Raw genomic sequence first — 22,358 nt, 5'->3', positions numbered from 1 at the left:
GCCCACTGAGTAATATACAAGCACTGAACAGCGTCTCACTGATAACAATAAAGAATATTTCCGACATACATAAACATGCAATTATATTTTATCATATAGTGCACTACAACTATATAACTGCTATTACACCATAATAAGAAAAAACATCGTTCAATCAGTATTCAATAAATGAAATACAATTTATTTAACTGAGTTAACACAATAATACTGATAAAAAACGCATATTTTATATTTATACCATTGTTATTGAAAAATTAACATTGTACTGATTAATTCATGATATACACTTCCTGAAGTTAGGGGAATTTGGCTTTTGGGTGAAATTTCAACCAAAAATGCACTACAGTATAACCTTTTACAGGTTTACTTCATTTGACCTCTAAACTATTGAATGCACAAGTCCAGCTGTTCAATGTTTCAGTACATTCTACACAACTTGCTCACAATTAATTGGAACACAAAATTCAAATCAGATGACAAAATGTTAACACAAACGCAAACAGTCTGCATCTGTCTGACTCCAGTCTCTATGTTGCAACCTGCTAAAGACACCCAGTGGCACTCTTAAGCTCAGTGGCCACTTCATTCAAATGCCATTAATTTAGCTTTTGACGTAACTGATGTTAGGTCTGGAAAAAAAATGGTTTGTTCACTTGTGTTTGAAGTGCTCATGACATCGAGAGGGTTTAAAAAGCAATTAAAAAAATACCGTATTCACTTACAAAACTTTTTGACTGCTGCGTCAATAAACAACTATAAATATATATAAGAGTGAAATGAAGTTGTGATTATCAAACGCACCCCAGCGCGTTTTCTGAATCGCCGCCATCTTGGCTGGGAGGTCACGACGAGAACACTTCCAGCAACCAGACTCACCAAAACACAGCCCTGGATGAACAGCAATGTGAAGAACGACAATTATTCACAACAAAAACACAATAACAACATTCACTTATATTGTGTTGTGATGAGTACTTAATACATTGTTGTTAAATACATATATACGCAGGTTTTTCAACATTTACAGAATAACCACTGTCGACTGTAAACTACACCTGTAGCCATGGCTATACAGCTAAAATCGGAAACGTGGCTGCCAACTTGTGCCAAAGGCCACTTCAATTCATTCACATTTATACACCAGTGACTGCGTTGGAGGGAAGGTGGGTAGCATCAAGTCAAACGTCGCCGTTATATTGAATAGGTCAGGGCTGCACTGTAAATGAATACAAGTCAATGTGCTAACTTTTATGAAGCGCCTTTCTACAAAGGAATTTAAGATAAAGCCTCTTGTTTATACATTCACACTTGCACTAATATACTTGGGAAACAGCTAGGCACCAAAAACAATCACATTGTATAAAAGCAATCACATTGTTGTTTGTGCCTAACTGTTTCCCAAGTATATTAGTTCGTTTGTGAATGTATAAACGAGATGAATTAACTTAAATTAGTAGAAAGACTTTGGAGAAAGTCGCTTTATGAAAGTAAGTCCATTCACTTGTATTCATTTACAGCGCAGCCTTGACCCATCCAATATGGCGGCGACATGACGTACGGCTCAGCGCGAGATGCGGCGTCTTACCTCTAATATCTACGGCTGAAGTGTCTTACCCAAGGACACAACACTGGAATGGAGGAAGTTCGTTTCAAACCCTCATGTTTTGGACATCGTCTACGTCCTACCGCCCATAAGAGTTACAAATAAGAGGACTGAAAGCAAATCTAAAAAATATTTTGAATAATTTTATTTTTAAATGTTTTTGCCCTCGAAGAACATGGCGAGCGATGCGCATGCGCGTTCATTGGCCTCGGCTCCAGTAAAACATTTCTCCTCTGGCTTTCCGAGCTGACCTGCTATTCTGAGGCTTACATCGTCGACAGATTCGGGGTAGGTGAACACACTTCATTTAGCAGGCTACATTCATGGGTCTATAATACAAATAGCCGGATGTAGTTGTCATTTTAACTGACTTGAGGTTCGAGTGCAATGTGAGCACCTTTTTTAATAACATGACGGAACTACAGGTATTGGAATCATGGCATCCAGAGGACTGATGCAGGCAGCGACGCTCCTCCTGGCGACACAGCTTCTTCTGTGTCTCGGTGGTGCAGAGGCTGACCAGGAAACGGGGACGGTCATCCCTGCAGAAAGTATGTGGTTGGAATCATTTTGTTGCTTTCCTTTCTTAGGGAGGGGGAATTGATAAACGCATGTAACCATTTTTAATGAGTTGCAAATAAAAAAAAGGAGCGACTTTGCTTCATGAATATTGCACAGCGCCAGTAAAACACTCTTATTCCAGGTCGCCCGTGTGTTGACTGCCATGCATTTGAGTTTATGCAGAGGGCCCTGCAGGACCTAAAGAAGACTGCGTTCAACCTTGACGCCAGGGTATGTTTCACCGTCTACAATATTTACACTATCTCTCGCTATTTTCTGCCAAATGTTACAGGTTTCACCTGTAAGTGTTGCCTGTAAGTAAGGCCATTGTTGTGGGATATCGCCGAAACAGTAACCAGTGTTGTTATTATTATGATTATTAAGCCTGTTGTTCAAGTCTGGTGCTTCAGCGGTGGTCTCACAAGTACAAGTACTGACACCTAGTGACCAATGTAGGTTACTACATTCACAAGTCGGTCTTAATGCCTTATGCGGTATTTCTTCCTGTTTTAAAGATGTATGGGTTTTTTTTTACTAAGAGGCTACAGATCCTCAACCAATTATGAACCGCGATGTAGCGAGGGATGACTGTGACACATTTCAATGAGTATGTGCTTATTATTATGATTAGTATTAGGCATCAGAATTGATGTTCATGCAGTTATTTTTTTTTACTATTTAGATTCCTAAAATCTGTAAAATATTTCCCCCCACTTTATATGAATCACTCTTTTAAAAGTCCTTCTGTTAGATATATATGTGGTAATTATTACTTATTTTTGGGATCTTAAACCTTTTATGTCAAGTAAGTTCAGTAACCTCGCTTTTAGAAAATAAAATAAATCTAAACCAGAAACACATTCACTTTTAGTCATGTTAAATTTGCTGTCTGCCTTGGTTAGGTACTGCATGGTGGTGGGGGGGGGGTCTATAAGCCATTACTTTTTTCTTCAACTTTGAACCCAGCAGTTTAAACAGCAGTGTGGTTAAATTAGGGCTCAATTCTAATCTTGTGTCATCCATCGGCTTTACTTCAGAACTACTACGACTTCAAATTCTGTGCCACTCACAAGTCAGTTATGAAAGGGTATCTCTTTCTTTGGCAGAAGCCAATCATAAGCTATCAGTGCACTCACAACAGGCTTATCAACCCACTGAAAATTGCAGAAGGTTTATATTTATAACAGTATAACAGCAGTCAGATTCATGGTGTCATCTTACTAAGAACACGTCACGAACAACACTATATACGCCACACAGCAACTTAATAGATGTTTTCCCATAATCCATTGCGCCTGAGCAACGCATTCATTTTAACGCTGAAATGACGTCAGCCTCCCTATGGGCTCTGGCTCCCTCTGATGAACAGAGGCAGCACCAATGAAGTGCTTTTCTGGGAGTAATACATTATGGGTAGATGTTAAAATAGCTGCTGTTTGTCATTTTAAACTCGTATTGTAATGTATATTTCCTAGGTGCCCTTTGACTGGTCAGTTGCTGCGTGATGATTTTAATGTTGTTTGTAAGATTGCACCATGAGTCAGACTGTTATATTGATTCCTGTATTTTCCAATAGGTTGGCATGCTCATCGTGAGTTTTTTCATAGCGCCTGTTAAATAACGAGCTGCCTGGTCCTCATAGAATTTTGCGATCTGGACACAGGCGGCAAATACAGTATAAAAGAGCAAATCTGTTTTTTCTTCTGAATTTAGTGGGTGTGGCTTATGCACCAGAATTTAGGGTAATAGTGATTATATATTTTTGAAAAAATATATATATTTTTTTGTTATTTTGAACCACTCTTTCTAACATCTGGAAGTCAGTGGTGCCTTCTCATGTGTGTTTTGGTTTAAAAAAGTGTAATTTGAAGTTGAAGAGGAACAGCACCTTTAATAAATGTGAAAATGTCAAAAATGGCATTTTCAGTAGGACCTTTTTTGCTGTTACAATTAAAGGAACACACTCTAAAATGTTTTTATCCTCTAACCCATTCCACCTGTATTAATCGAAAACAGCCAGAATGGACAAAAGGACACTCCCCAGGATCTTATTATTGGATAATACGCCCCCTGGTGGCTCTGTGTGTAGGATTTTGAGCATCTTCCAATTGTAATGACTGTGTGGTATTTGTATTGCAGACAGAAACACTGGTGCTGAGGGCTGAGAGGCGGGCTTTGTGCGACTGCATGCCCAGTTCACTGCGCTGAAGCCACACTGTTCCAAAACTACTCATGTACAGCAATTTTTATTTCCACACACAACGGACACTTTATTTTTTCTCATTTCTGTGATTGAATGTTGTGATGAAGCACTTTTTTTATCATTCTAAACAAACCACAGATGTCTTACAAAGTTGATTCTTTTGGGGAATTATCTTTGTTTATCTGTTCATCATCTTTTTCAAACCACATGATGTTGATTTGTTGATCTTGTTTTGGTTTGGAAAAAGAAAAAGTATAACGTCCAGAGACATGTCTCATACATATTTGTCGGGCTTCACTTAGCACAGCACTGTAGCATGAATTTACAGCACCTTTTGTTACCATAGATTGTATGTATAGATTTTGTATGTAAGAAATTACCACAATCCCGTTGAGATTACCGCAATATCGAGAGATAGTCATAATCGTGTTGCCGTCGCTTGTACACGATGTTGTAATGTCACACAAGTCTTTGCATTGTCATGTCTGCGAGAGAAAAAATCATGTGATTGTGTTGTAGCTCAAGTCGAATAACGTCAAAATTTTTGGGTTGCAGAAAAAAGTTGTGAACTTGGGGGTGGGCGGGAGCAAAGACAAATAAAATGTGCCATGAACTTGATATCAAAATGTGGAAAATGGACATTTTACAGCGAATTCCTATTTCCTCCACAAGAGGGCGCCCCAAGTCAAGCGGGCAGCTGTGTCGCAGCAATGCAGCATTCTCCCTTCCCTCCCTACTTTACGACTGCAAGCCGAGGTGAAATGCTGCAAATAAGATGCATCAAGACTAAAAGCCAAAACACGCCTTGACTTTTAGTGACACACCAATAATATCAGTCTGGGGGCTGGCACTTTGCTGGACTTGCTGCTACTCCAACAGGGAGGGGCCACAAAAAACGAATGAAGTTTATTAAAGTACAGAGGCGTTAAATGGGGACCATTATCCCTAAGCTATTACAAAAACGGGACTATGGCTAAATATATAAACCCAATGTCTAAAAAAAACAGATTATTTGAATTATTGTGTTTTTCCCATTGTATATGTCTCTAGTTTTCATGGAGCTACTCAAAAATATTAAACAAATCAGCTCTGCTTCACAGAAAATGCATTTTAAGTGATGTAATTCTACACTGTGTTCACAAGAGGGCGCCATACATTAAAACCAGTACCGTAACGTGAAATGAATTACAGCTATTTCTTATTTGATGTTGACTTAATGTGTTATTGAATGTATATATTTTTGACTTTCTGACCAATACTGACATAAGTGGGTCACTTTTATTACTATGAACGGCAACTTTAAAGAAATAAGGGGGAAAGGGTCAGGGGTCACACCCGGAGTAGCAGCGTCACGCAGTGCGACCTCTTTGAAGGGGGGGGGGGGGGTTCAGGGTGTTAACAGACAAGCCACATTGAAGATTATTAGAACATTCTCTACTGCTTTTCCTCACGAGGGTCGCGGGGAGTCCTGGAGCCTATCCCAGCTGTCTTCAGGCGAGAGGCGGGGTACACCCTGGACTGGTCGCCAGCCAATCACAGGGCACATATAGACAAACAACCATTCACACTCACATTCATACCTATGGACAATTTGGAGTCGCCAATTAACCTAGCATGTTTTTGGAATGTGGGAGGAAACCGGAGTACCCGGAGAAAACCCACGCATGCACAGGGAGAACATGCAAACTCCACACAGAGATGGCCGAGGGTGGGAATTGAACCCTGGTCTCCTAGCTGTGAGGTCTGCGCGCTAACCACTCGATCGCTGTGCCGCCCGATTATTAGAACAATGCTAGCTTTGTCTCTTGTAGCACAACATGCTTCTATAATGTCACGTCATTCTTAGTTGTACAGTCAAGGTACTTTTTTTGTGGTTTATGCTTCTCTTTTTGTGCTATTCAATAAAAAGAAAGTGAAAAGTTACAATTAAAGAGTTGAACCCTTTGCTCATTTTACCAAGAGTCCACTAGAGGGCAGCAGTGGTGACAGACTGCAGACCTGCATTCTTTGGAAGTATGATTGTCCAAATTGGAAATGTATTGGTATTTCCTGCTCTGCCAAAAAAGCCACCTAGGTAAGATGAAGGGAAATATACCGAGTGGCTTCAGTGATCCAATGATGTGCATTTATGAACAACGCAAGTCAGAGGTTGAGGCACAGCAAACATTGATGCGTTCAAGTCGGTTTAGGTGCAGCAGGACCGAGGCACAGATCCATCTCTGTCACAAAGCGAGCGTGCAAAGTCTGAGATGGAATACCTGCTGCAGTGCACTGCAGTGCAGGAAGCACCTGAGGGGCCAACAAAGCTCATTAGTGTTGGAATTGAGACGTCGAGGGGCATGTCTAAAAAGTAGCATCCTCCATGTTTGACGCATCAGCATGGAGCAGCTAAGGCCCCTCCCCTCCTTCATATCGACCCAAATCCGCTGGTACAATAAAAAGCGTGTCTCTCCTCTTTTTTCCTCCTCCTTCTCTTCAGTCCATCAGCATCTCCCCGGCACTACCAATCACAGAATCCCCCCCCTCCCGTCCCCAGGACCTCCATCCACACGCCCTGCCCCGACTATAAATACAGCTGGTGGCGAGCCGGCCTGCCTTGGTCGCCAGAGTCGCTCAGGGTTGCAGCAGAGCCCCCTCCCCATTCCTTCCTCCTCCTCCTCCTCAGTCTTCTCCCCATCCATCTTTATTTTAAGCAGGAACGCCATCCTCACATTCACAGTGTACAAAGCGTACCCGGCTGGTTGTTTTGCATGCATTGTTCGTCTCCCAAAATGGTTTGCGAGACTAAAATAGTAGCGGACGAACACGATGCTATACCTGGGAGTAAAAAGGAGCCACCCATGATGTGGAGCGCCTCTCCGTCCGGCCCGGGCGAGGCTAAGGATGCGAGGCGAGACGCGGTCTTCATTCGCGAGTTCGAGCGCGGCGACCAAGAGGAGGTGCGGCGCATCTTTTACGAGGGCATCATGGAGAGGATACCGAACACGGCGTTTAGGGGGCTCAGGCAGCAAAGCCGAACCCAGTTTTTGTACGCTCTTCTCACAGGTAAGTCGGCGCCTTTTTTGACGCATTTTTACGTGCGCAGGATTCAAACTACCCATTCAACTATCAATGCAGAGATGGCCGCACAGGGTGTTCACACTATATCTTAAAGGATTTTGATGGTGTGTTCAAACACCGGCATGCAACAAAAGGCATGGGCAGACGCATGCGCAAACACGGGGCGATGAATGAATGAATAAATGTGGACAAAGCGTGCAGTCATCTGGTTTGGCTTTTTTGTCAGTAAATCCATCTTTAATCTGCACATTGGCAATATTTACTTAAAGTACATAAACTGAATTTGCAGAAAATGCAGCGTGACCCATTCTTGCGTATGCCTTTGCGCCCCGAGCGTCACATTTGTGTAACTACTCCCAACAGAAGCTACAGAAACCTTATGTCAGGGGTGTCCAAACTTTTTCCACTAAGGGCCACATAATGAAAAAAGAAAAGATTAGAGGGGGACACTTTAATATTTATATTTTTACATTTTGTAAAAAAAAAGGCAAATAAAAGTTCTATAATGAAAAATGTCCCCCAGACTGCACTTTGGACACCCCTTTATGGTGTCTATCAAAAATAACAATGACTATTGCTGTCCTGTGTATTCACTGGCAAAAATCAAACACATGATTCTCTCTTCTGACAGGTTTCCTTTGTTTGTCACTCCCATTTCTCTCTAGTAATGTGCTTTTCCATGACCAAATCCTTCACACTGACCTGCTGCGTGCCGCTGATTCTCATGGGCGCTCGCTACTATTACAGCAGGAAAGTCATCCACAGCTATCTGGATCACGCCTTGCACACGGACATGGCTGACATTGAGGCCTATTACATGAAACCCACAGGTAAGAAAAGACACTATCTTGCATGCATCATGAGATATACTGTAGTTTAGTGGGTCAGCAGGCGATGGATTCTCTCCGACCCGTGTGTCTAGAAAGGCTTTAAGGGGGGAAAAAAAACCTCTAACACACGTGCAAGTTGAAAAGCGGAAGTGAATGCTCAAATATGCCCCCACTCCTCCCAGCGTTTCTTCCCCTTCCCCCCACTTGAAGGCATGGTGGGAGGAGGGTCTGCATCACCACTCATCCTCTAAGGAGGAGGAAACTGCTTTGCTACACTTCCTCTAGTAAATTCTTGAGATTGTGTACAAAAAGCATCATTTATCCCAACTAAAGCAGGTGCTATAGTTAAGCCAGTCTTTGTGTCTTCCTGCGGCCACAGGCCGAGTAATCCACAACACGCACAATCGCAAACGAGCACTCCCATTATTGCTGCAGGACCATCATGGTTTAGTCGGCGGCAGGGTGGTGTAGGGGGTGTTCAGGCACCAGCGCTCTCGGACAATGTCAACTGAATTGGAGGGGTGGGGCCTGAGGGGGGCGGGCGAGCACCTGAACACGCCACCAATGTTATTGATTTAGTTAGTACATATAATTGAATGCCCCACTAAGGAGTACTTGTGGTTAAAGGGAATTTACTGCAGTTTGTTTGCCGGAAGCGAGCGGTATTAGGGAATAAGCGCTCGACTGTGAAACTTGGTGGTCAGGGAAGGGAGGGTCGAGGTTACACAACATCACAACATTCAAACTCTCACAATGACAGTCATGTGTGTGTGTTAAATTTAAACATGTGCTTGTCACTTGGCCGAAAGGTGTGTACTAAATGTGATGGTGACCGATATTTTCAAACTGTTCACTTAAGACAATGCTTATATGACACGAGGAGCTGTTGTGTTGCTATGCTTCACTTAATGACGGAATCATGAGACTGCATGATATGGGGGTGTTTAGGATCTGTGCATCAAAGCTGGGGGGTCTTTTATTACTGTGTTGTCTTAAAAGTCTGCTTTGGACTCTTTGTAATAGCAATTTTTCCGGGAATTACATTACAATGTTGGATATGTTTTCTGGGCCAAACGAAATCCAACATCAGCTGGCTCCAATTGCACCGTCTTCCTCCCCCCGTAATGAGGGCAATCACGGATCAATCAGCCAATCAATAGTTGCCAATGAAGGCTAGGAATAATAAGAGCAGACGTCTTAAAATCCTCCTCATTGCTCGATGAGCTTCTTAGTGCAGAGAAGGCGGATGTAATAGAAGGAAGCTTTAATGGCTGGTAGTGATACATGCTCACTTTGTTTAATGAGGAGTCATTCAAAGACCCGTGTGTGACAAGATTAGTTACTGAGCAGCTTCTTTTCTGACCCGCTGTGCTTCATTTAGCTCTCAGACAAATAAACGGTTGGAAAATCTGGGGAAGGCAAGTTTCAAATACATAAGGAGAGTTTGCTGAGCTAATGTCCAGTACCTGTATTGCTCCTCTTTGAGGCAAAGAAAATGTGGAAAATTATGCTAATATAACGAAAGGTGTCCATAATAGTCCACCAATATTACTAGAGGGGATTCGGGATCACCATGGTAACAACAGAGGATGCTGTGTAGCATCTCCGTGACTCCAAAGCTGTAATATCCACACATACTATTGCTTCACTTATCCAACAGCAAAGTTAACAGGTTTTTAAACTCGGCTTTTAATCATATAAAGAAAGTGGAACCAGTTATTAAAAATGCATTGATAAGAAGTGCTGCTTGCTTAGATCAATACCAAACAACTGCACTTAATGTACAGTGAAGAAAATAAGTATTTGAACACCCTGCTATTTTGCTATTTCTCCCACTTAGAAATCATGGAGGGGTCTGAAATTTTCATCGTAGGTGCATGTCCACTGTGAGAGAGATAAACTAAAAAGAAAAATCCAGAAATCACAATGCATGATTTTTTAACAATTTATTTGTGTGATACAGCTGCTAATAAGTATTTGAACACCTGAGAAAATGAATGTTAATATTTGGTACAGTAGCCTTTGTTTGCTATTACAGAGGTCAAACGTTTCCTGTAGTTTTTCACCAGGTTTGCACACACTGCAGGAGGGATCTTGGCCCACTCCTCCACACAGATCTTCTCTAGATCAGTCAGGTTTCTGGGCTGTCGCTGAGAAACACGGAGTTTGAGCTCCCTCCAAAGATTTTCGATTGGGTTCAGGTCTGGAGACTGGCTGGGCCATGCTAGAACCTTGATATGCTTCTTACGGAGCCACTCCTTGGTTTTCCTGGCTGTGTGCTTCGGGTCGTTGTCGTGTTGGAAGACCCAGCCACGACCCATCTTCAATGCTCTGACAGAGGGAAGGAGGTTGTTCCCCAAAATCTCACAATACACGGCCCCAGTCATCCTCTCTTTAATGCAGTGCACTCGTCCTGTCCCATGTGCAGAAAAACACCCCCAAAGCATGATGCTACCACCCCCATGCTTCACAGTAGGGATGGTGTTCTTCGGATTGTACTCTTCATTCTTCTTCCTCCAAACACGCTTATTGGAATTATGACCAAAAAGTTCTATTTTGGTCTCATCTGACCATAAAACTTTCTCCCATGACTCCTCTGTATCATCCAAATGGTCATATGCAAACTTAAGACGGGCCTTGACATGTGCTGGTTTAAGCAGGGGAACCTTTCGTGCCATGCATGATTTCACATCATGACGTCTTAGTGTATTACCTACAGTAACCTTGGAAACGGTGGTCCCAGCTCTTTTCAGGTCATTGACCAAGTCCTGTCGTGTAGTTCTGGGCTGATTCCTCACCTTTCTTAGAATCATTGAGACCCCACGAGGTGATATCTTGCATGGGGCTCCACTCCGATTGAGATTGACCGTCATGTTTAGCTTCTTCCATTTTCTAATGATAGCTCCAACAGTGGACCTTTTTTCACCAAGCTGCTTGGTAATTGCTCCGTAGCCCTTTCCAGCCTTGTGGAGGTGTACAATTTTGTCTCTGGTGTCTTTGGACAGCTCTTTGGTCTTCGCCATGTTACAAGTTAAAGTCTTACTGATTGTATGGGGTGGACAGGTGTCTTTATGCAGCTAACGACCTCAAACAGGTGCATCTGATTCAGGATGATACATGGAGTGCAGGTGGACTTCTAATGGGCAGACTAACAGGTCTTTCAGGGTCAGAATTCTAGATGATACACAGGTGTTCAAATACTTATTTGCAGCTGTATCACACAAATAAATTGTTAAAAAATCATGCATTGTGATTTCTGGATTTTTCTTTTTAGTTTATCTCTCTCACAGTGGACATGCACCTACGATGAAAATTTCAGACCCCTCCATGATTTCTAAGTGGGAGAAATAGCAAAATAGCAGGGTGTTCAAATACTTATTTTCTTCACTGTAACACTATTAGGTCTGTTCATCACATACTGTAGATCTGATCAGAAGTTTACTTATGGGACACTTCATGTCATTTCAACCAATGGGAGGGACATTTGCATACCACCCCCCAGAACATTGACATGATTTTTTTAACTTTGCTTAAATATGTTCTATCTTTTTGTGATAATGGCAGCGCCATTATGGTTTGAACTCCTGAGAAAAGGGGCATTTCCCAAGGCGCAGTTCTCATCTTAACTCATTTGCTATGTATTTATATGTTTTTTTGCTACCCGATCCCAAAGATTTTTAAGTGTTTTCATCCTTGTTTACTCCCAAACGATTAGTGGAAGGGAAACCAAACCTTGCTCCTTGAGGTAGGCTTCCATACAGAATTCAAATCTGACGTCAGATTTTCAATATTCCCAATACTTACAAAATTGGTCAAAACTTTGTATAGCAATTTTGGCACGCAAAATTTCATGTCTCCCCAAACCAGTTTTTTTTTTTTTCAAAATTTGCATGTTGTGTTCTGTGGTACCTCTAGGATGTAATATGAACAAATTAGAAGGCAACCTGGCTGTTGCATCCCCCCACGTTGTCCCAACTTCATGTCAAGGTGTACATGCTAAGATCACAGTTTATTCTGTGATTAGTGGTTCTAATCAAGCCGATTTGTATGTGAATATTGTTTTTACTCCCAATATAAAGACATACAATGTAAATCTGTTTTGCGAGTGACCATGCAGGTCTGGATACAACAGATTATTGCGCTTTACAAAGGTTTCTTTACAAAGATATGAACATGACGAGGGACAATGCTGTGATCCATTTTACGGTTACCGGAAAAGTGGTAAGTTCTTTGATTAACCCTTAATTCTGTTATCTTCTTCACAACTTGTCAGAACAAATAATCAGTCAATGCAACACACTGACTAGGCGAAAATTGAACCAATGGACAAGATGGAGTCTATGGATATTTAATATTAATATTCAACTGCATTTTACTTGTTGCCCCTCTCCCATTTCCCAACTTTTCAAACAGAGGCATATATCAGTGTCATTATCTAACCCAGTGGGGAAGACCTACATGACTGAGAGCCACTTCCAGGTCCACCTGGTGTTTCAAGGGAATAATCAGTGTCATCATAGGGTTATGCCTTTATCCAAATCAGTGAGTGATGGTGTCAGGGTACAATGAAAGGGAGTACACCAAATTTTTTTGATATGACATATTACAGGTACCAGAGAACATAGTATGAAAGTCTTGAAAAATCTGATTTAGAGGCCCAAAAATGAACCCTCCAAAATGATTTAGTAAGTATTAAGACTATAGAAAAAAATCTGACTGCATATTTGAATTCACCAAAAATACTGATTATATTTAAAGCTAAATGGGCGTGGCTGTCGGGGTGCTAAGGCAACGTGAAATCTTCAATCCTTAATTACTCCCTTAATAATTAGAGTTTTGAAAAACAGATTTTTGATTCTTGGTTTGTATGGTATAGAGACTATTTTACGTGAATAAGAGCAAAATCGGAGTGGGTGAGGTTGACACGGAATGGCCCATGCATCCATTAATGGCAAGAATGTCATATGAAAGTATTGAGTATTGGTCCAACAATGTGTTGTCAGACATATTTTTCATGATAGCAAAAACAAGGTATCAGCTGCTGTCAGTCATGATCACTCAGGGCTTGGCCTTGTGAAGTTCAAAGACACTCTGGAACTTTCAGCACCACTTATTATAAGCGTTATGTGCAGAGACGGAGCCATGATGAGAAGAAAATTAGAAAAACCTTATGATAAATATTAATATTAAGAAATCAATATGAATACATATTCATAATTGTCAATTTTACTAAGCACAAATTGCTGAATTTGCACAACTGTGTATTTGCTAATCGGACAGTAAAATACGCAGAAATGTCATACAGGAGGTAGTTGCAGTACTTGCTTCATTCTGAAGGGGTGGGAGTGTGCGTGACCTGGAAGGTGCTTGTCACTGCCGTACTTCCATAGAGAAAAAGCCAGTGTTTTGGGGTCTAAAAAGCTTACTTGGTTCCTGACTGCGATAAGTGAATTTTGCCAAGTATGATTTCAAAATTAAGGGACCAAGAACTGATATGACCTTCAAGCTCATGATGAGTATATGTAAACATCTGACCCTAACAGTCAATTGCAAGTACTTTCTTGATGTAATACTGCAGAGTCGCTCCCCAAATCGCCCCCGCCCGAGTAATGACCTTCGACCCTGGCTGAGAGGCAGGATCGGTTTCGCTCGTGAACAGTGGTATGTGCACACAGTAAAGTGTAGTGTGTGTGCAAAATGTGGGGCATGCGCTTTCCATACAAACAAACCTTAGGTGTGTTGATGGGCGGGGGAGGCTGTAAAGATAATGCAAGTTAATGGGCGAGCACATGATGCAGAGTTTCATCAATCAGGAGAACAGTTCACTGTTAATTTTTGTCAGTACACAATAGAGGAGGCAACTGCTGATGTATGGGCAAGAGCGTTGGGCATATTACAGCGTTGGGCATATTACTTTAAAAAAGTATTTAGTTCCTGTTACTTTCCTGGACTGTTTGTGTTATTTTAAAAAGAAACAAGCCTTCAAATACAGTATATTAGCAGCGTGGTGTCATTGAGAGATGTTTGATGAGATTAATTTCTCATAACAGACGTGGGATATACCGTACGCCTCACACATCAAGAAGTGTTTGTGCTGACATGCTTAGCATGATGCTTTAACTCCCGCTCCCGTGATTTTTGCAAATGAGTCAAGTCTTTTGAACGGCTCATTTATGTGAACAATGATGACCCATATCTTAACTCTCTAAATTGGTTCTAACGTATCTGGCTACTGATACGGAACAGCTCAAAGTAGAGTCTTTTGAACATCTCTTTAAAGTAAAAGATGAGAACTGATTGAAAACGGTTCACATCTGTAAGAGCGAGCAGGCGGCGGGTAAGCAGCTGTTCCATATCAGTGTCAAATAACACACCACATTTCATGCCGGTAGCATTGTTGTAATGTTTAAAATAGCAGTTAAAGAGATTAAAAGAGTAACAGCCATTGTTTAATGCTATTACTCCCAACACTGGTGAGCAAGCAAATCCATACTCTGAGAAGGAGGAGGCCGTACATGGATGTCGATGGAGAAAAGTAGTCACCATGTCACTCTTTTTAGTGTTACACAGTGGTAAAGTGGATGTGTTGCAAAGCAGGAGAGCAGCCATCAACAGATAGATGGATACAGTGAGTCCCTCACTCTTCATTTAGTCATCGGTATTCATTGCATCCCCTCCCCTCTCCTCACTTCTTCTATGTGCCTCGCTCACTCAGGATGTAGGCCCTGGCAGCTATAATAGATCTTTTCAAGATCTAAATATGTAAATACATAATAAACAAAATTAATAAAATATAATCGTCACAAGAAATGCAGAAATCAAAGAAGATTCAATTGCACTGCAGTTGTTGGATGTGTAAGCATGTAATAAAAAGCAGCGAGTAAAACAGTGCAACAGATTTCTTGAAGTTGAAATGTCAAGGAAGCTTTGATGCCCTTCAGTTTAATTGCTGAAGGATGTGTGGATGTCACTAGTGTGGCTGAAAAGGCGTGTACCTGATTGCCGTGCATGCTGTTAATGCGCTGTCCTCATTCCTGGCACCGGCTCCAGTCAGACAGATGGTCAGGAGGGCATTATAGCCCGCTTCATCCTCTCCTATTCCCACAAAACACACATTGCAGCGTGATTCCTTTGTGTTAGTGAAAGCTGCAACATGAGGAAGATAACAGTTTGATAAGACCATAAGACTCACTAAGGGATTAATGTAACACTATATTACACACACACAGGCTCCCCGCAGCCCCCTTAGTGGAGGGTGGGCAAATTATGGCCCGTGGACCATATCCAGCCCTTTGAAGAAAAACTGCACTTTTTGGGGGAATTTTGTAGATTTCTCTCCTGTGCCTTCTGAAGATATAAAAACAGATGAAAAAAAGATGGCTAAAAATGTATGTAATGTGACACCCCTATTTCGACAAAAAATGCTAACAATTCCTTACTTACATAATGTGGCCGGCATATTAACCAAGCTCCAGTGATATTAGTATTATTGTGATCAACATTGTTACATTGAAGAAGTACGTTACTGGCGTAGTGATACCTTTCCACACCACACCGGCTAGTTACTAGCTTCAGAACACAGAAGCAGCTGTAGTCTATGGTTGACTTTGTAATGGTATCAGAAGACCTGCATCTGCATGTTTTGGACACACTGGTGAAGAGAGAGGATGGGCTGTCAACTGATCATTGCCTAGTGATGAGTTGGGGATGCATGTAATCGTGCAGAGCAATGGCCTGATTTAACACCCATGATCACTGGTTGCACTTTTGGTGCTCATAAGCATGCTCAAGGGACAGTATGTAAGTACACAGGACTTGATGGAAAACGTCCTTTGTGCCAAATACTAATGCTGTTAGTACATCACTAAAAAGACACTTTTGGATAAATTGAGAACCCTTAAGATCAACAACACAATTGGGAAAGACAACACAACACAAGAGGGAAATTACTCTAAATAAGGATTCAAGCTTCATTAAGCTCCTTTTTTTTTTAAACAAACATCTGTCAGTCATGGACTCATGATATAATTTGTTCAGTTACAAACAGATGGCCTCTGAGCATAATACCTTTTAACCACTGGATGGATATGCCATGGATACATTTGATAGGTTACATAATAAAAACAGGGGAGGTTAGAAGGGGTCATTTTCCTTGACAGATTATGGTATGCACAGCTGAACACAGCACGCACACAGGCTGTATGTTTGTTTGACTTGGAAAGCAGCGTTATGTTGTTTGTCTTTGCTTTTCTTTCCTCTGGTGGAGGAGCGTTGTCTGCTGACATTTTTATCTGACTTGATTTAATCTGTGTGTCAGCACTCAGTTTGTTACACCAGTGCCTGCTTGATGGAATACAGTCGTCTTCGCTGTGACAAAACAAATGCAAAGTGCCATTGTAGTAAATTGACACACAATCTCTACAAATGCCTACAATATGTGATCTGTAACACTAAACTAAACTAACTCAATGTGCTCCATCCCATTATAGGCTCTTGTTTTTGGGTAGCAGTGCTGGATGGACATGTTGTGGGCATTGTGGCGGCACAAGGCCGCGAAGATGACAACATGGTGGAGCTGCGACGCATGTCCGTGGATTCTCGCTACCGGGGCAAAGGCATCGCCAAGGCCCTGGGCCGACGCGTTCTGGAGTTTGCGGTGCGCAACAACTATGCCGCTGTGGTCCTGGGCACCACGGCCGTCAAGATGGCCGCCCATAAGCTGTATGAGTCGCTTGGCTTCTGCCGAACGGGCCAGAGCGAGGACTACAGGCTTCCTGGCATGAGCCGCTCCATGCTGGAGAGGCTCTTCTTCCAGATCCGATACAGCCGGTACCGTCTGCAGCTCCGTGAGGAGTGAGAGGTGGAATGGAGAGAAGGAGGAAGAGAGGGACAGAGAGAGAGAGAGAGAGAGCGTCGACCCCCCCTCCCCCACACCCAAGAGCCCCTCCTCTCTTCTGACAGCTTTTATTGATTTTATTAGACAGAATCACTTAACACTTCAATTTTACAGTCACTAACATCTATAATGTTTATGTTGTTTTTATAGTATTGTTTGACATTCTTTTTTTATTTCCTCCATTTTCATTATTATCAATCTGTTTTGGTATCCTTGCCCCCTTTCCCTTCCTTCCCTACTGAGGAAAATCGTCATTAGTTGTGGATATCCCATAATCAATATCCCCATTCTTCACTATTCCCGAGTGAACCCCGCCCCGCCCTACACACACCACACCCTACCCTGATTGGTCCCCCGTAATATGCATCAGGCAATGAAAGGGAAGGGGGGAGATGTGGCTTCCTTGAGTGCGGTTGGTGTGTGTGCATTGTCCACACATCTTAAGTAATTTGGCTGTAGACGCCATATTGAAGCACAGCAAAGCGTGTGACCAGCATGGTGAGAGAGACGGATAGAAAGATGAGCACCATGTATGTGCATTTTTCCTCTCTCTCTCTCTCTCTCTCTCTCTCTCTCCATTCTGGTTTTGGTCTCTTGAGCTGCCCTAATATACAATGTAATATTCATTAAAGTAATGAGCCAAGTATTACCCAACTACACTATTTACTTTACTTAACCTACATTTGTAATATGCAATTATCTGCCAGATGACAAAGCAGCCGCGTCTTAAACCACACTGATGTGGTAAAGACATGACAACGAGCAATATTTACAAGACTTCAGCACAAAAAAGCCAGCAGTGTTCATTCTCAACCTAAATTGTGTCTCTCCAGAAAATAATAAAAAGCTAACAAACATCATAAAAATGACCTCTCCCTTCCTCCCATTTACAAATCTGTCTGCAACCCTGGGCCGAGACCCTACCCCCCTCCTCACCACTAACCTTTGACCTCCCCTGTCTGTGGCCCCACCCATTTCCCACCATCTCTGCATGAGATACAACGCCTTGCTGCACTGCTTTTATTATTAAAGCTTGTTGCCCCCCCCCAGAACGTTCCTTAGTAGACTCCCCCTCAAACCCTCAGATGTCATCTGGGCAGTGAGATGTCCTGTCGGGTCAGGCATATATGGGTGTGTGTGTGCGTGTGTGTGCAGAAGAAAAGACACACTCACCAAAAGCAATGCTGCCTGGATGACATCTGCCTGCCAGCCAAGCAACTGCAGAATGCAAAAAGCAATGCAATGTGGCATGCCTCTGTACCCAGTGTGTGCAGCGCCTGCCCTGGAAAATGGTAGGAAAAAAAATCAATTAATATATATTTATATATATTCCATATATAAATATATATGTATATAATGAAAAAATATTGTGCTACTTTTTTAGATTTGAAATGATAATGTGAAACATTTGCATGAAAAATGTCTTTTAAAATTACATTAATGGGGAATTAACTCAGAGCACATGGCATCCGCTGACTTGTAATTCTGATTTATTTGATTCTTAAAATGCTGGGTGAACAGTTTGAGGGTGCCAAATGATGTATACACAGCCAGTGCTTGTAAATCTTTCAAGAGACCGCCAATGATTAGAGAGTAGTTGTTGCAGGTTTACTACAGGATATTGACATTATGTTGCTGGTAGCCATTGTGTGACTATCATGCAGAAACAGCACAAACTGAATATTTCTAAATAGGCCAAGTGGGGCGGTTTGCATGGACACTCGCATGTTTAGACTTGCACAGGTCACAGCACCTAAAGCCCTTAGGTGAACCTCCAGCTAAATGCCTAAACATATACTAAAATACTTGGTGTATACTCTATACGGACTGAGTGAGCAGCAGATCCTTTGTCTTTAAAACCCTGTGATGTTGTACAAAGCAAAATGCACGAGGAGCCTCAAAAAACATGAGACAGAGGTTCAGAGAGTCAGCTCAAAGAATCCCATTTTGGAGTGTGTCTGAGGCTTCCCAGATTAGAATATCATACCATGCAGTACATTATATCTCATTTCACACAGTATGAACGTCTCAAAGAAGAGGTGGTGGATTGTCAAGAATACGGTGAGCCATTTGCGCTACTACTGTCATCATATCAGTTCTTGCATGGTTATATTTAAAAATGGGAGTAAATTAATTCTGAACAGCACATTCAGAATGCCTTGTGCAGTGAAATAAAACACTGGGATTCAAATAACATGTGGACTGGATGGCCTCAAGTAGCTTAAGGGGAATTTTGGAACTGTGCATTAACAATTATTTTTGTGTGTCTATCTACTATTCTACGGGAAGGCTAGGTAAAGTCCCACCCACCCAAAAACCAGTTCATAGTACTATGTAAAAAAGGTTCTGCTGATATACAATCTGACTTTTGTGAAGCGGTTTGCTTGAGTGCGAGAGTGTTTTCCTATTGCTTTGAGAAGGTATGCTGCATCGAGAGCCCTCCCCTGATGGAGAGGCCTCATTTACTTTCTCTAAAACCCACTAAATGGCACAAACTCTTTAAAGTTTAACATGAGGGAATCCTCAACCATGGCCACAATCAGTTATATAAAAAAAATCAATAAAGGGTCAGTATTGTGAAATGTACAGATGCTGTGTGTTGTTACACTATTGATGTCACCCAAAAGGCATGAATGTAAAGGGTTTTTTTTTTGGCATTTACTTGGTAATGGTTTGGTTTATTTCCAAGATGGAAAACAATTTACATAGCAGTACATCGCATGTTTACACTTGCACAATTCGACATGTCTAAAAAGGAGTAGGAAGAAGCAGAGCTTATTTAAACCTATCCTTTCTTTTTTCAGCAGCTACTGATAGTTGTTCACTTCCTGTGTTTAACATGTACCAGTTTACCAATTACCAAGCGGAAAGTGTGGTTCAGAAGTGATTAACATACAACGCTAGATGTTTTACATCATGTATGATTGTAAATATGTGTTAGTATTTGCTGTTATTTAAGTCACTAGAAGGCTGCGACGTGGAATGTTCCACCTTCTGAAGAGGGTGAGGAACCAGGGGTGGAATGTGGCACATTAGCGGTTGGGGTGGGAGGTGGGGCCGGATATGCTGCAACATGGATGACATGGACTCCCCTCTCTCTCTCTCTACCTCTGGTGAGAATGCCTCTTCACTGTGGCCAGTACAAAAACGGACTCACCCTGGACTGAGGCCACAGGTGCCAAGAACCCTTCAGCACTTGTAGCACAACTGTGTCTTGTCTTACAGTACAGGTCCTTTGGAATTGTTTTTTTTTTTGTTTGCTGTGAGGAATATGGATAAAGTTTCTGTCATCAGCATCCACGCAAGACACAGTTATTGCATCATGTTTAATTCATACTGACCAATAGCTATTTTTTTAGGGGTTGGAAATCCAATGCCAAATGTGACATTTTTATTCCTTGTGTGGCCATAGTGTCTTCAAAACGGTGGTATTTTGTTATAATTTTGGGGGAAAAGATTGTGCCCACGTGCCATTCAGTCAAGCAATAAACACAAAGAAGTAGGCAAAGCTACAAAACAACTGACAGATTTTATCACAAATGTGAAATGCTGCAATGATGTTATAGCCCTTATACATTACCACTCATGCTTGAGACTGAAGGGGTGTTTTGATTGTATTCACTTTTGTATTTTTCTTTTTTTTACCTTTATGTTGGAGTATACACAGATGTACCTCTGCATATTTGTACAGATGTCAATAGGAAACGGTGGATTTATTGATGATGGTTGTCCAAGCAGACAAGGAAAAGGTGATGTCGCTGCACCCTGCAAAGTGGAAAGTCATTTCACAAGGCTTTTATTTAACCTCTCCTTTGTTCGCACTATTTGGGGATAAAACAAACCCTCTGCAGCCAAAAAATTGCAACTCTCAACATTGTTGACTTTTCTTACGAGTAAGATTCAAAGTCGTGTTTTGAATCTGTAAGTTAATAACTGTAAAGTTGTAAATTTTCTTGTAAATAGCATCGGGGGGCTCGTTTTTACTCACTTTATAACAGAAGCTGTAAATGTGAAAAAGACAAAAATTATATTTTAAAGATATGTAGGGCACTAATTCTCCAGTAATGCGGGTGTTTTAATCTGCATTACCTCACAACAATCCCATAACAATGACTTTCAGCCACTTTCAGGGACTGGGCTGTCCATCATCTTGACCCAGGGGTCTGTCCCCATCCTTCCTTGTCTGCTTGAACTTTGGAGATGTAAAAGTTAACAGTCAAAAAGCAGCACTGCTTGCTTCCATCCCACACCAGCCGTGAAAGTCAAGCCAGTGAGATGCTGCTACGCCATGAGGCTCTCTCTGTCCTGTCATGACTGCTGTCTTGTTGCCAGGAAAGACACACACACAGCACACACACACACACAGCGGGGAACTGATCTGCAGCCACACTGTTAGGAGGCGGACAGGTCAAATAGATGGCCGTGACTGAGGAATGGACAGAGGGACTAGCTGAGGGATCGAAGCCCAGGCTTTTAAATTGCAACTGAGGGAAATTTGTAATGAGAGCTGCAAGGGGAGGTAGAGCATTTGTGGAAGAGGGTGGAATTTGAGGAGAAAAAGAGGGCCATTGCCACTGTAGGCAGGGAGTAAATAGCACCTGAGGCCCACTGACTTATACAGCTTGTGAGAAAAGCGGATGTGAAGACCAAAATACAAAGCACAGCTTCAATAAAAAGACAGTTTGGGATGGGAGTGGTGAAAAGGTCAATTAACATCTAATGGCACTTGACAGAGGGTGTTTATGAGTAAATGTGTTGCTACTAAAGCCAATCTGCTTCAACCTCAGTGGCTGCATTGAATCAGTTCCCTTAATGCTGTACCACTACATTGGGAATTACATTATGGGATTAGGAGGCCACCCTTTTTCTAAATACTAAATGCAACAGTATAGATGTAAAAATGGGATTCCCTGCATTATGATGAACGTGGATGTACATATATTGTATCGATTAAAAATGACCATGCATTAAGCTTTCATATGTTGTACTGGCAAAGTGATTTTTTTTTAACAATCAAAATGAATGTGGTGGGGTGGGGTGGGGTGGGGTGGTACTCACATCTCAGGTTGCCATGGCAGCTGTGGGGAAGCTCACTGTTGCCCCTGCCAACTGGACTCCTCTGCCTCTGCTCCAGATACAAAAAGGTCATTAAAATGTCCTTAATGGTAACATGCAATTCCATCTATCCTGTTAAAGAATGTCAAT

At 41.9% G+C, this 22,358-nt stretch overlaps 2 protein-coding genes and 1 long non-coding RNA gene across 4 annotated transcripts; 2 read left to right on the top strand and 1 right to left on the bottom strand.

Annotated features, from left to right (window-relative positions):
* Window positions 1–801: 801 nt before the first annotated feature.
* LOC144901832 (uncharacterized) lies at window positions 802–18,340 on the bottom strand. Its single transcript, XR_013629919.1, has 3 exons — window positions 18,327–18,340; window positions 15,253–15,403; window positions 802–888 (listed from the first exon to the last, which is right to left on the bottom strand). It is a non-coding gene; the product is annotated as an uncharacterized LOC144901832 (long non-coding RNA).
* nicol1 (NELL2 interacting cell ontogeny regulator 1) lies at window positions 1,773–5,573 on the top strand. Its single transcript, XM_058067307.2, has 4 exons — window positions 1,773–1,891; window positions 2,029–2,154; window positions 2,307–2,395; window positions 4,304–5,573. The coding sequence occupies exons 2-4, from the start codon at window positions 2,040–2,042 to the stop codon at window positions 4,370–4,372; spliced, it is 273 nt and encodes a 90-aa protein (XP_057923290.1). The 5' UTR covers window positions 1,773–1,891; window positions 2,029–2,039; the 3' UTR covers window positions 4,373–5,573.
* nat8l (N-acetyltransferase 8-like) lies at window positions 6,941–22,131 on the top strand. 2 transcript variants are annotated; one of them, XM_058067305.2, is made up of 3 exons: window positions 6,941–7,412; window positions 8,093–8,257; window positions 16,747–22,131. In XM_058067305.2, the coding sequence occupies exons 1-3, from the start codon at window positions 7,118–7,120 to the stop codon at window positions 17,112–17,114; spliced, it is 828 nt and encodes a 275-aa protein (XP_057923288.2). In that variant the 5' UTR covers window positions 6,941–7,117; the 3' UTR covers window positions 17,115–22,131. The 2 variants fall into 2 exon arrangements, with proteins under 2 accessions (XP_057923288.2, XP_057923287.2); XM_058067304.2 differs by having other exon boundaries at window positions 7,105–7,412; window positions 8,059–8,257.
* Window positions 22,132–22,358: the final 227 nt, after the last annotated feature.

The sequence above is a fragment of the Doryrhamphus excisus genome, linkage group LG2 (assembly GCF_037039965.1).
Source record: "Doryrhamphus excisus strain RoL-2023G ecotype Guam linkage group LG2, RoL_Dexc_Guam_v1.1, whole genome shotgun sequence".
NCBI lineage: Eukaryota > Metazoa > Chordata > Actinopteri > Syngnathiformes > Syngnathidae > Doryrhamphus > Doryrhamphus excisus.
Note: the sequence above shows the minus strand (reverse complement) of the source record. Positions and strands in the feature narration are given on the sequence as shown.

Bases quoted from the DNA above. Each gene is read 5' to 3' on its own strand.
- nicol1 (XM_058067307.2), top strand. From the start codon at position 2,040: ATGGCATCCAGAGGACTGATGCAGGCAGCGACGCTCCTCCTGGCGACA. The intron at 2,155-2,306 runs GTATGTGGTTGG...CTCTTATTCCAG, and splicing joins GACGGTCATCCCTGCAGAAA to GTCGCCCGTGTGTTGACTGC. The intron at 2,396-4,303 runs GTATGTTTCACC...TTTGTATTGCAG, and splicing joins CGTTCAACCTTGACGCCAGG to ACAGAAACACTGGTGCTGAG.
- nat8l (XM_058067305.2), top strand. From the start codon at position 7,118: ATGCATTGTTCGTCTCCCAAAATGGTTTGCGAGACTAAAATAGTAGCG. The intron at 7,413-8,092 runs GTAAGTCGGCGC...ATTTCTCTCTAG, and splicing joins TTTGTACGCTCTTCTCACAG to TAATGTGCTTTTCCATGACC. The intron at 8,258-16,746 runs GTAAGAAAAGAC...ATCCCATTATAG, and splicing joins CTATTACATGAAACCCACAG to GCTCTTGTTTTTGGGTAGCA.